The sequence below is a fragment of the Procambarus clarkii genome, chromosome 1 (genome assembly GCF_040958095.1).
Source record: "Procambarus clarkii isolate CNS0578487 chromosome 1, FALCON_Pclarkii_2.0, whole genome shotgun sequence".
In the NCBI taxonomy this organism is placed as follows: Eukaryota; Metazoa; Arthropoda; class Malacostraca; order Decapoda; family Cambaridae; genus Procambarus; species Procambarus clarkii.
Genome location: NC_091150.1, coordinates 54,348,065 through 54,362,186, shown reverse-complemented (window position 1 = coordinate 54,362,186; position 14,122 = coordinate 54,348,065). Strand labels below are relative to the sequence as shown.

At 48.5% G+C, this 14,122-nt stretch overlaps 1 protein-coding gene across 1 annotated transcript in view; it reads right to left on the bottom strand.

The window, feature by feature from the left end:
- Positions 1 to 1,632: 1,632 nt before the first annotated feature.
- The window catches only part of LOC138363462 (mucin-1-like), a 31,391-nt gene continuing 18,901 nt past the window's right edge, over positions 1,633 to 14,122 (bottom strand). Inside the window, exons 2-3 of the mRNA XM_069322691.1 lie at positions 6,821 to 6,939; positions 1,633 to 2,937 (exon numbers count right to left, since the gene is read on the bottom strand). Of these exons, the coding sequence (XP_069178792.1) occupies positions 1,633 to 2,937; positions 6,821 to 6,939 (1,424 nt within the window). The remainder of the gene's footprint in view (positions 2,938 to 6,820; positions 6,940 to 14,122) is intronic.

Sequence of the window (14,122 nt, the reverse complement as noted above, 5' to 3'; positions counted from 1 at the left end):
GCTGTAATCTCCGAAAGTTCTTCACCCAATTGCTTTGAAATTTTGTGACAATGTTCCATTCGAATACGCACATGTTTTTATATACCCACTTCATAGATGCCACACCTGTGACAGGTAAAAACATGCTGTTTTTTTAAAACACTGCCATCTGTTGCATGTAATAGCAGCACACACACACACACACTATACTAAATGTGTTACGATTCCATTTCAGTGTTTCCGATTACAGTGATAAATGAATTTTCAAAGATTACGATTTATTTTCATTTTGATTTAATTATTTTGTGTGACATTGCATTGGAATTGAGCTGTGTTGTTTACCATACTGTTCATTTCGTAAGTATAAGAATAAATGCCACACCTGTGACAGGTAAAACATTCATTTTCTTAAGAAACAATGCCATCTGTTTCACGTAAGAGCTATTCACACTATCCTAAATTAGGTTATGATTCCATTTCAGTGTTTCCGATTGCATTGACAAATTTAATTTTCACAGATCTCGATTTATTTTCATTTTAATTTAATTATTTTGTGTGACATTGCATTGGAATTGAGCTGTGTTGTTTACTTTAGCGTTTATTTCGTGAGTATAGTTATTTATTTATTTTTTAAATGTTTTTATTTAGTTTTTTAACTGTTTTTCTTATATTTCAGTGATGGGAACATCAGATCATTTGATGTTCCCAATTCTCTGATGGGAACATCAGATCATTTGGGAATGCATCGGACAAGGGAGTGGGGAATGGAGGGGAGGACGACGAGACAGGGGAGGGGGTAATTGTTGGGAGGACTAGGGGACGGGGAAAGGGGAATAGATAGGAGGACGAGGGGATGGGGGAGTGGGAGATGGTGGGACGGTGGTGTGGGAAATGGTGGGGAGAACAAGGGGACGGGAAAGGGGGGGAATGGTGGGAAGAACTGAGAGACGGGGGAAGGTTGCTGTGGCCGGGTACTGGTAGTATATATTATATATATATATATTTTAAATTTACTTGAGAAAATAGAACCAATCACCTTCGAGTGGACTGCGTGAGGGGAAAATGGGAAAGAAAATGCTGAAAATTAGAGGCGCTTCTCGTTCTGTGAATGTTGAACGTCAGGAAAGAGGAGCGTCCAGACTCTCCTCCTCAACCATCCGACATTTGTCGTGCTTGAGTAATGGATTTCCATTTTGCACCACTTGCTGGTCGTGGGGCGCTGGCTAAGTAGAGGCGCTTCGATTTTCGTTTTACCAACAGCGGCCAAATTTTCCCACTAGTGCCTTGTTATTCCGCTAGTGGTTAGTTGTCTCACTAGAGCCTAGTTGTCCCACCATAGTGCCTAGTTATTCCGCTAGTGGTTAGTTGTCTCACTAGAGCCTAGTTGTCCCACCATAGTGCCTAGTTTTCCGCTAGTGCTTAGTTGTCCCACTATACTGGCTAATTATTCCACTGGTGCTTAGATGTCCCAGTAGTGGCTAGTTATTTCGCTAGTGACTAGTTGTCCCTATAGTGCCTAGTTGTCCCACTAGTGCCTAGTTGTCCCACTAGTGCCTAGTTGTCCCACTAGTGCCTAGTTGTCCCACTAGTGCCTAGTTGTCCCACTAGTGTATTGTTGCCCCAATAGTGCCGAGTTGTCCCAATAGTGCCTAGTTATACTCGTAGCTGTGTCGACCTGCTGGTAGTTGTGTCGACCTGCTGGTAGTTGTGTCGACCTGCTGGTAGCTGTGTCGACCTGCTGGTAGCTGTGTCGACCTGCTGGTAGCTGTGTCGACCTGCTGGGAGCTGTGTTGACCTGCTGGTAGCTGTGTCGACCTGCTGGTAGCTGTGTCGACCTGCTGGTAGCTGTGTCGACCTGCTGGTAGCTGTGTCGACCTGCTGGTAGCTGTGTCGACCTGCTGGTAGTTGTGTCGACTTGCTGGTAGCTGTGTCGACCTGCTGGTAGTTGTGTCGACTTGCTGGTAGCTGTGTCGACCTGCTGGTAGTTGTGTCGACCTGCTGGTAGTTGTGTCGACTTGCTGGTAGTTGTGTCGACCTGCTGGTAGTTGTGTCGACCTGCTGGTAGTTGTGTCGACTTGCTGGTAGCTGTGTCGACCTGCTGGTAGCTGTGTCGACCTGCTGGTAGCTGTGTCGACCTGCTGGGAGCTGTGTTGACCTGCTGGTAGCTGTGTCGACTTGCTGGTAGCTGTGTCGACCTGCTGGTAGCTGTGTCGACCTGCTGGTAGCTGTGTCGACCTGCTGGGATCTGTGTTGACCTGCTGGTAGCTGTGTCGACCTGCTGGGAGCTGTGTCGACCTGCTGGTAGCTGTGTCGACCTGCTGGGAGTTGTGTCGACCTGCTGGTAGCTGTGTCGACCTGCTGGTAGTTGTGTCGACTTGCTGGTAGCTGTGTCGACCTGCTGGGAGCTGTGTCGACCTGCTGGTAGTTGTGTCGACCTGCTGGGAGCTGTGTCGACCTGCTGGTAGCTGTGTCGACCTGCTGGTAGCTGTGTCGACCAGCTGGTAGCTGTGTCGACCTGCTGGTAGCTGTGTCGACCTGCTGGTAGTTGTGTCGACCTGCTGGTAGTTGTGTCGACCTGCTGGGAGCTGTGTCGACCTGCTGGTAGCTGTGTCGACCTGCTGGTAGCTGTGTCGACCAGCTGGTAGCTGTGTCGACCTGCTGGTAGCTGTGTCGACCTGCTGGTAGCTGTGTCGACCTGCTGGTAGTTGTGTCGACTTGCTGGTAGCTGTGTCGACCTGCTGGGAGCTGTGTCGACCTGCTGGTAGCTGTGTCGACTTGCTGGTAGCTGTGTCGACCTGCTGGTAGTTGTGTCGACCTGCTGGTAGTTGTGTCGACCTGCTGGTAGTTGTGTCGACCTGCTGGCAGTTGTGTCGACTTGCTGGTAGCTGTGTCGACCTGCTGGTAGCTGTGTCGACCTGCTGGTAGCTGTGTCGACTTGCTGGTAGCTGTGTCGACCAGCTGGTAGCCTCAGATCAATATGTTATTCAAATCCCACCATTCGCTCTCAAAATCTCCGAAGGGAGTCCAATAAAACAGAAAGATAGCCAGAATCCATATTTTTATGGACGCGTTAATTATTGTTGACCTGTTAGAGGCATATCCGACTCCAACTCTCCCAGTCTGGGCTTGGGATTTGACGTGAAGCGATGGGGAGAGTTAGGGATCAGGGCAAGGCAAGACACACACTTCAATACCACAATTGAGCTATGAAGTTGAGAGAACGAAATAAGGTTGGAAAACTTTGTGTGTGTGTACTCACCTATTTGTACTCACCTATTTGTGCTTGCGGGGGTTGAGCTTTGGCTCTTTGGTCCCGCCTCTCAACTGTCAATCAACTGGTGTACAGATTCCTGAGCCTACTGGGCTCTATCATATCTACATTTAAAACTGTGTATGGAGTCAGCCTCCACCACATCACTGCCTAATGCATTCCATCCGTTAACTACTCTGACACTGAAAAAGTTCCTTCTAACGTCTCTGTGGCTCATGTGGGTACTCAGTTTCCACCTGTGTCCCCTTGTTCGCGTCCCACCAGTGTTGAATAGTTTATCCTTGTTTACCCGGTCGATTCCTCTGAGGATTTTGTAGGTTGTGATCATGTCTCCCCTTACTCTTCTGTCTTCCAGTGTCGTAAGGTGCATTTCCCGCAACCTTTCCTCGTAACTCATGCCTCTTAGTTCTGGGACTAGTCTAGTGGAAATACCTTTGGACTTTTTCCAGCTTCGTCTTGTGCTTGACAAGGTACGGGCTCCATGCTGGGGCCGCATACTCCAGGATTGGTCTTACATATGTGGTGTACAAGATTCTGAATGATTCCTTACACAGGTTCCTGAACGCTGTTCTGATGTTAGCCAGCCTCGCATATGCCGCAGACGTTATTCTTTTTATGTGGGCTTCAGGAGACAGGTTTGGTGTGATATCAACTCCTAGATCTTTCTCTCTGTTCGTTTCATTAAGTACTTCATCTCCTATTCTGTATCCTGTGTTTGGCCTCCTATTTCCACCACCTAGTTTCATTACTTTGCATTTACTCGGGTTGAACTTCAACAGCCATTTGTTGGACCATTCACTCAGTCTGTCTAGGTCATCTTGTAGCCTCCTACTATCGTCCTCAGTTTCAATCCTCCTCATAATTTTTGCATCATCGGCAAACATTGAGAGAAACGATTCTATACCCTCTGGAAGATCATTTACATATATCAGAAACAGTATAGGTCCAAGGACTGACCCCTGCGGTACTCCACTCGTAACGTCTCGCCAATCTGAGACCTCACCCCTCACACTGACTCGTTGTCTCCTGTTTCTTAGGTATTCCTGTATCCAACGGAGTACCTTCCCTTTCACTCCAGCCTGCATCTCCAGTTTTTTCACTAGCCTCTTGTGTGGCACTGTGTCAAAGGCTTTCTGACAATCCAAAAATATGCAGTCTGCCCACCCTTCTCTTTCTTGCCTTATTTTTGTTGCCTGGTCGTAGAATTCAAGTAACCCTGTGAGGCAGGACCTGCCATCCCTGAATCCATGTTGATGCTGTGTTACAAAGTTCTTTCGCTCCAGATGTTCCACTAGCTTTCTTCGCACAATCTTCTCCATCAACTTGCATGGTATGCAGGTTAGGGACACTGGTCTGTAATTCAGTGCCTCCTGTCTATCCCCTTTCTTGTATATCGGTGTGTGTGTGTGTGTGTGTGTGTGTGTGTGTGTGTGTGTGTGTGTGTGTGTGTGTGTGTGTGTGTGTGTGTGTGTGTGTGTGTGTGTGTGTGTGTGTGTGTGTGTGTGTGTGTGTGTGTGTGTGTGTGTGTGTGTGTGTGTGTGTGTGTGTGTGTGTGTGTGTGTGTGTGTGTGTGTGTGTGTGTGTGTGTGTGTGTGTGTGTGTGTGTGTGTGTGTGTGTGTGTGTGTGTGTGTGTGTGTGTGTGTGTGTGTGTGTGTGTGTGTGTGTGTGTGTGTGTGTGTGTGTGTGTGTGTGTGTGTGTGTGTGTGTGTGTGTGTGTGTGTGTGTGTGTGTGTGTGTGTGTGTGTGTGTGTGTGTGTGTGTGTGTGTGTGTGTGTGTGTGTGTGTGTGTGTGTGTGTGTGTGTGTGTGTGTGTGTGTGTGTGTGTGTGTGTGTGTGTGTGTGTGTGTGTTTGTGTGTGTGTGTGTGTGTGTGTGTGTGTGTGTGTGTGTGTGTGTGTGTGTGTGTGTGTGTGTGTGTGTGTGTGTGTGTGTGTGTGTGTGTGTGTGTGTGTGTGTGTGTGTGTGTGTGTGTGTGTGTGTGTGTGTGTGTGTGTGTGTGTGTGTGTGTGTGTGTGTGTGTGTGTGTGTGTGTGTGTGTGTGTGTGTGTGTGTGTGTGTGTGTGTGTGTGTGTGTGTGTGTGTGTGTGTGTGTGTGTGTGTGTGTGTTGAAGACAGCGTGTTTTTATATAAATTGAAGACTACTGGAACATTATCTAATAGAGATCAGAGTTACATTGCGTAATACGATTACCTGCTTGATACTTGTTTGATGGGGTACTGGTAGGTCTTCTACTCCCCAAGCCCGGCCCGGGGCCAGGCTTGACTTATGAGAGGTTGGTCTACAAGGCTGTTGTTTGGAGCGGCCCGCAGACCAACATATCCACCACAGCCCGGTTGGTCCAGCACTTCTTGAAGAACTATCTAGTTTTCTCTTGAAGGTGTCCACCTTACCATGAGGTTACCTTGAGATGGTTTCGGGGCTTAGCTTTCTCCGCGGCCCGGTCCTCGACCAGGCCTCCTTGTGGCTGGACTGGTCAACCAGGCTGTTGGACTCAGCTACTCGCAGCCTGACGAATGAGTCACAACCTGGTTGATCAGGTAAGCCTGACGAATGCGTCAGAGCCTGATTGATCAGGTATCCTTTAGAGGTGATTAACCAGTTCTCTCTTGAACACTGTGAGGGGTCGGCCAGTTATGCCCCTTATGTGTAGTAGAAGCGTGTTGAACAGTCTCGGGCCTCTGATGTTGATAGAAATAGCCTTAGCTACTCTATCCCTTTGAGATGTATTTATTGCTTATCTCAATAAACATACTTGAACTTGAATCGGGCCTCTGATGTTGGTAGAGTTCTCTCTCAGAGTACCTTTAACACCTCTGCTCTTCAACGGGGGTATTCTGCACATCCTGCCATGTCTTCTGGTCTCATGTGGTGTTTTTTCTGTGTGCAGATTTGGGACCAGCCCCCTCTACTATTTTCCAGTAGTTAATTTGCACGGTTGTTCTGGCAATACCACTAAGATTTAAGATTGTAGAAGTTGTTAAACACATTAGACTCAACATCACTGAAGGCAGCGCATGAGTTGTAAACACTCATCCACCGCCTAAGACTGAAATGAGTAATACTTAGTGGGCCAGCCAGAGGCTTGGGGTCCGTTCTAGAATATCTCTTGCAAAACAGTTATTGTGTTGATGGTAGTGCTTGAGCGCTTACCTTGCCCTCAAGTTAATACTGCAGAAAGCCAACAATCTAGATGGGACAACCCAATTGTAGACAAAGAAGCCACAGCTTTGCTGGAGGCAATAACAGACCCCAGTGCCTGCCTCACAGCTGTGTATGCTCCCCATGCAGGGGGATTTCCTATTAGCCGTCCCAATGTCTGCAACGGGCAAATGTTTGGACCTGCAGCAGCGCCGTATTCAAATTGCCCTCCGCCTTACTGCCCCAAGCCACACTGCACATAGTGTATTTGCGGCGTGGCAGATGCAGCCATACGTGGCATGGCTGGCACTGCAGGAAGTCAGGAGGTTGGCATGTAAGACACGACGAAGTCAGTGAAATCATCAAGAGGAGCCTTGCCTCGGCCCAGTGACCAGCAAAGAGCCTTGTAATCTAATGTACTACAATCCTACTGCAGGTGCTGGTCTACTGGATGGAGTCACACTGAGGCCATGGAGAGTTGGCATGGATACTTGTGTATCGACCTTGGCATCCACATATATTACCCTCTCTGTCGGCCCAGCAGGAACCACTGTCACACAAAGAGAGAAAGCAAACATGTATAGGAATTAGATCAGCGGTTCAAATTGTTCTTATAATATTCAAGGCCCTTGGTCCGAGTAAGAAGACTTCTCAAAGAACGGGTTGCCAGGTCATTGAAACACCAACGGTCTCTGAGAGTGGTGACCTTCCATTTCCAGCGCCTCAGCGTGGCTATCCAAAGGCGAAATGCTCGCTGGATCCTCGGTTCCTGCTCGGCATCGGAGGAGTCCGAAGATTCTAGGGAAGAAACTCCCTTTCCATTCCTAACTCTTTTGTACTACAATATGTTGTCCTTGTTGACCAGACCACACACTAGAAGTTGAAGGGACGACGACGTTTCGGTCCGTCCTGGACCATTCTCCAGGACGGACCGAAACTTGACTTGAGAATGGTCCAGGACGGACCGAAACGTCGTCGTCCCTTTCAACTTCTAGTGTGTGGTCTGGTCAACATACTTCAGCCACGTAATTGTGACTCATCGCCTGCATATGTTGTCCTTAATCTATATATTTTCTGGTTCTCTTACCTAAACTCAAACAAGTTGCTTCAAATTCTACATTTTCTCAACATTCAATTTTTCAGTCCATTATATTGTGTTGCAGAATATTGCATATCACTTGCACATTGCATTATATATATTTTCTTGCGGGAGGCACGAGAGGAAGGCAATTTTCATTTTGATATATTGACATCGAGCGGGAGGAAAGTTCCGTATATTGACATCGAGCGGGAGGAAAGTTCCGTATATTGACATCGAGCGGGAGGAAAGTTCCGTATATTGACATCGAGCGGGAGGAAAGTTCCGTATTACATTTTGTGTAGCAAACGCCGTCAAAGTTTGCGGACGTCTGAGTACCACTGCAAATTCCAAACGAAAGAAGACCTTTATAAGAAAATCTTTTGCGCTAGTAATACTTCTGACTGTTGTGCACCGTTGAGTGTGTTGTGCACCGTTGAGTGTGTTGTGCACCGTTGAGTGTGTTGTGCACCGTTGAGTGTGTTGTGCACCGTTGAGTGTGTTGTGCACCGTTGAGTGTGTTGTGCACCGTTGAGTGTGTTGTGCACCGTTGAGTGTGTTGTGCACCGTTGAGTGTGTTGTGCACTGTTGAGTGTGTTGTGCACCGTTGAGTGTGTTGTGCATCGTTGAGTGTGTTGTGCACCGTTGAGTGTGTTGTGCACTGTTGAGTGTGTTGTGCACCTTTGAGTGTGTTGTGAACCTTTGAGTGTGTTGTGCACCGTTGAGTGTATTGTGCACCGTTGAGTGCACAACGGTAGCTGTGGCTATGGTACCGGGGACGGTAGCTGTGGCTATGGTAGCGGGGACGGTAGCTGTGGCTATGGTAGTGGGGACGGTAGCTGTGGCTATGGTACCGGGGACGGTAGCTGTGACTATGGTAGCGGGGAAGGTAGCTGTGGCTATGGTAGCGGGGACGGTAGCTGTGGCTATGGTAGCGGGGACGGTAGCTGTGGCTATGGTAGCGGGGACGGTAGCTGTGGCTATGGTAGCGGGGACGGTAGCTGTGGCTATGGTAGCGGGGACGGTTGCTGTGGCTATGGTAGCGGGGACGGTAGCTGTGGCTATGGTAGTGGTGATGGTAGCTGTGGCTATGGTAGTGGGGACGGTAGCTGTGGCTATGGTAGCTGTGGCTATGGTAGCGGGGACGGTAGTTGTGGCTATGGTAGCTGTGGCTATGGTAGCGGGGACGGTAGCTGTGGCTATGGTAGTGGTGATGGTAGCTGTGGCTATGGTAGTGGGGACGGAAGCTGTGGCTATGGTAGCTGTGGCTATGGTAGCGGGGACGGTAGTTGTGGCTATGGTAGCTGTGGCTATGGTAGCGGGGACGGTAGCTGTGGCTATGGTAGCTGTGGCTATGGCAGCGGGGACGGTAGTTGTGGCTATGGTAGCTGTGGCTATGGTAGCGGGGACGGTAGCTGTGGCTATGGTAGCTGTGGCTATGGCAGCGGGGACGGTAGTTGTGGCTATGGTAGCTATGGCTATGGTAGCGGGGACGGTAGCTGTGGCTATGGTAGCTGTGGCTATGGTAGCTGTGGCTATGGTAGCTGTGGCTATGGCAGCGGGGACGGTAGCTGTGGCTATGGTAGCTGTGGCTATGGTAGCGGGGACGGTAGCTGAGGCTATGGTAGCGGGGACGGTAGCTGTGGCTATGGTAGCTGTGGCTATGGTAGAGGGGACGGTAGCTGTGGCTATGGTAGCTGGGACGGTAGCTGTGGCTATGGTAGCTGTGGCTATGGTTGCTGGGACGGTAGCTGTGGCTATGGTGCGGGGACGGTAGCTGTGGCTATGGTAGGGGGGACGGTAGCTGTGGCTATGGTAGCTGGGACGGTAGCTGTGGCTATGGTAGTGGTGACGGTATCTGTGGCTATGGTAGCTGGGACGGTAGCTGTGGCTATGGTAGCGGGGACGGTAGCTGTGGCTATGGTAGCGGGGACGGTAGCTGTGGCTATGGTAGCGGGGACGGTAGCTGTGGCTATGGTAGCGGGGACGGTAGCTGTGGCTATGGTAGCGGGGACGGTAGCTGTGGCTATGGTAGCGGGGACGGTAGCTGTGGCTATGGTAGCGGGGACGGTAGCTGTGGCTATGGTAGCGGGGACGGTAGCTGTGGCTATGGTAGCGGGGACGGTAGCTGTGGCTATGGTAGTGGGGACGGTAGCTGTGGCTATGGTAGCGGGGACGGTAGCTGTGGCTATGGTAGTGGGGACGGTAGCTGTGGCTATGGTAGCGGGGACGGTAGCTTTGGCTATGGTAGCGGGGACGGTAGCTGTGGCTATGGTAGCTGTGGCTATGGTAGTGGTGACGGTATCTGTGGCTATGGTAGAGGGGACGGTAGCTGTGGCTATTTTAGCTGTGGCTATGGTAGCTGTGGCTATGGTAGAGGGGACGGTAGCTGTGGCTATGGTAGCGGGGACGGTAGCTGTGGCTATGGTAGCGGGGACGGTAGCTGTGGCTATGGTAGTGGTGACGGTATCTGTGGCTATGGTAGAGGGGACGGTAGCTGTGGCTATTGTAGTGGGGACGGTAGCTGTGGCTATGGTAGCGGGGACGGTAGCTGTGGCTATGGTAGCTGTGGCTATGGTAGGGGGGACGGTAGCTGTGGCTATGGTAGCGGGGACGGTAGCTGTGGCTATGGTAGCGGGGACGGTAGCTGTGGCTATGTTAGCTGTGGCTATGGTAGGGGGGACGGTAGCTGTGGCTATGGTAGCGGGGACATTAGCTGTGGCTATGGTAGCTGTGGCTATGGTAGCGGGGACGGTAGCTGTGATTATAGTAGCGGCGATGTATCACTCTATTGATACATCGATGTATCGATCGTTATTGATGCTATTGAAATCACAATACCGTGATGTATCAATGTATTTGATACATCACGCTATTGTGATTTCTGTATGTAATGAAGTAAGGGCGAAGAGGTAGAACGGCCTATTGACATAGCTCGAGTGCATGTGAGAACTGTGTAAAATCCTGGTTTGTGTCTCGGAGAGGCTGCAGGATGCAAGTAAATTCAGTAAAATTTCTGGTTGCAATTCTCATACCATGTCGTAGCTCACTCGATTAATGCAGCGTCTGGGATGCTCTCGGACGTAGGTTCGAATCCTCGTCACGGCCCTGGTGGATGTGTTCACCCCTTTGATTGACTGATGAAGATTAAGCCACCGCAAGAGGTGGCACGGGCATGAATAGCCCGTAAGTTGAAGATTTTTTGTTTTGGAGTGAATGTGATGTCTGGTCGTGAGAGGATACGCTGCGTGCTGTTCTCGTATTTAAATCTTCAGTCCTTACTATGTCGCTGCTATCGGGGGCGGGGGGGGGGGAGTGAGGATACTGCTTAACAGTATTTATGAGGGTGTCCAGCTGCTGGACACTTTTCATTACCAGATGAGTGGCAGTGTTGATGGCTTCAGGGTGGTTACTGCAAGTTTCAGGGACTCTTAAAGCTCTTCTAAGGTGGTTGGTTGCTTCACATTCCAGGAGATAGTGAAGTAGTGGCTTTTCTGTGATTGTTTGGCAGAAGATGCATTCCCAATCTCTGGGTTCACCAATCTCCCAGTTGCATCTGTAACCTAGACGTAGTCTATAAAACCGAGCTGCTATTTACTTGCGGATTCTCTTCGGGATATTTAACCTGTTTAACTTATGACCCAATTTGTCCAGTAACACCTTATGTAGGCATCCACATTCCTGATTGGTGAAGATTAAGCCTCCCAAGAGGTGGCACGGGCATGAATAGCCCGTAACACATTACTGAATCATGTTCGTATGTATATATGACAATGTCTGGCCACGAAGGAAGGACGAAAGAAGGAATGAAACAGGAAATTCCTTAAGTACTTTCGTATTAATCAATACATCTTCCGAAGGATGGATATTACAAGTCAGAGGTGGATATATAGACAGGAATGAGGTGAGGTGAGGTGAATTATTATATAGATACGTATCAGAAAACTCTTGACTCCTGAGTTTTACATATATTCATACCCATGTATATATGATAATTCATCTTGATTACCTCTAGCCAATAATTATTTTGTTCATGCTGCTAAGTAGGATAATAATTTAGGTAAAAATGTTGGAAGGAAACGCTGGGCTGTAGTCCTCATGATATGGAAGAATTATTTATAAAACGATTGATAATGTGATCTGATGGACGATAATGCTTCGGTACGGAGATCTGAGATCACTGAGAAGACAAAGCCGCTTACAATCGAACATCCTGGAAAGGCTGACGCCATTTGGGAAGCCTATAGCAGGCGGCTCCATATTTTTTTAGGACGGTGGAAGAGGTTATCCTCTTCCACCGGTTATCCTCTTTATGATCGTCGTTATCCCTAGTGGGATAACGACGATCATAAACAACAGGATCGTTAATGTGCTGAATTGTACACGCGGAAATGTTATATACTATTCTGACTGACAGAAATTCATTAATTTATTGTAAACTATTTTCCGACCGGCTACAAACTGTAGCATTCGCGGATTGTCACGCTAATTAGTTTCGGCTGAAAGGAATAGCGCCCAACAACAGTGGAAAAGCATATGGTAGTGTGCTCGCTGGCTGTGACGGTGAACAGTGGTGCATGTCGCCGCCCCTGTGCCTCACTGAACTGCTCCAGGGGTGTCTGCACGGGGCGTGTTCCAGGGGTGTCTGGGGCGTGCTCCAGGGGTGTCTGGGGCGTGCTCCAGGGGTGTCTGGGGCGTGCTCCAGGGGTGTCTGGGGCGTGTTCCACTGGCGTCTGGGGCGTGCTCCACGGCTGGTGTCTGGGGCGTGCTCCAGGGGTGTCTGGGGCGTGCTCCAGGGGTGTCTGGGGCGTGCTCCAGGGGTGTCTAGGGCGTGCTCCAGGGGTGGTGTCTGGGGGCGTGCTCCAGGGGTGGTGTCTGGGGGCGTGCTCCAGGGGTGTCTAGGGCATGCTCCAGGGGTGTCTGGGGCATGCTCCAGGGGTGTCTGGGGCATGCTCCAGGGGTGTCTGGGGCGTGCTCCAGGGGTGTCTGGGGCGTAATTGGAGTATCTGAAGTGTAACATGTTCCTAGGTACCAATTTTCATATAGCTGAGCTAATTGGGTCTATTTACCATTAGATAATTAGCCATGTAACTTTGTGGTGATTATATAAATTGAATTATTTTATGAATTTTAGTAATTACGTCAGTTGTATAACGTCAGTTGTATAACGCCAGTTGTATAACGTCAGTTGTATAACGTCAGTTGTATAACGCCAGTTGTATAACGTCAGTTGTATAACGTCAGTTGTATAACGTCAGTTGTATAACGCCAGTTGTATAAGTTACGTCAAATATATCGTGCACGGGTTTTTTCTTTTTTTGGGGGGGGGGGGGTGGGGGCAGGGGGGGAGGAGGGTGTCTGGATACTTGGTGAATCTTTATGAAGCATTTTGAGATTATACGCAAAATTATATGCAACTGATTAAGATTGTATTTTTTTCTACTCTCACGAGACTAAACATGTCCCCGTCAGTTGAGGTGAGATGAAGACAAGTACTCTGCCTCATGTCACTTGAATTTATACCATTTCTTGCTTCAAGTATTTTCACATTTATATAGTTTAGCAAAGGTAAATATATGTTTTTAAATTAACTTTGTTTTACCGTAACACAAGAGGTTTATAGGTATTTTTTCTTCTATAGGATTCTCTTGGCTATATATTTGTCTTAGGGATATAAGAGACCAACACACAGTGGAGCTCTTCTCGAAGGAGAAAGTTAGTGAGACATTAGGAGTCTAGGTCGGCCTGGGTCGACGACCGGGCCGCGGGGACGCTAAGCCCCGGAAGCACCTTAAGGTAGGTAACTAGGTAGCGAGCCTCCTGGATGAGAGAGGTGGGACTCGCAATAAGAATTTATGAAACTTTACAAGTTTGTAGAACTCCTATTGGACTATACGAGGCAACACCTATTTATGTCAACCCAAACACACACACACACACACACACACACACACACACACACACACACACACACACACACACACACACACACACACACACACACACACACACACACACACACATTATATATATATATATATATATATATATATATATATATATATATATATATATATATATATATATATATATATATATATATATATATATTTTCATTCATCTGGGCACTTGGAGACTCAAACCGCCGGCCCCATGAGCGTGAGGCAGGAGCTCCATCGACTGGGCTATGAGCAGTCTTAATAAATTATTAAGACTACTCGCACACAGAGAGTAATCACACTAACGTGACTGCGTCAAAGAAAATATCCGTAGGAGCTGTGATGAGGATTCAAACCTACGCAGCGGGTGTTCCCACGCACACGCCCTAGCCACTACACCACGACATGGTATATAAGGGCTGCAACCTGGAGTTCTACTGAACACACACACAAGGATTTCCTGAGACTTCTACTGGAGCCGGAACAGGATTTTCACACAATCCCCTCCCCCTTCCCCATGCACTCTGCAGAGCTCTGTCGTGTAGAACTTGCTCTACCTCTGACCTTCATCTTGCAATACACATGTTGATCCATAAATCAACAAATCAACCCTCTTTTCTAAACCAAGATCATGTATGATAATATATTCCCTGGATATAATTCACGTAATCTCATGATCCAAACAGGTCCTATTGTGAGGTTGGCGCAGCAAAGTG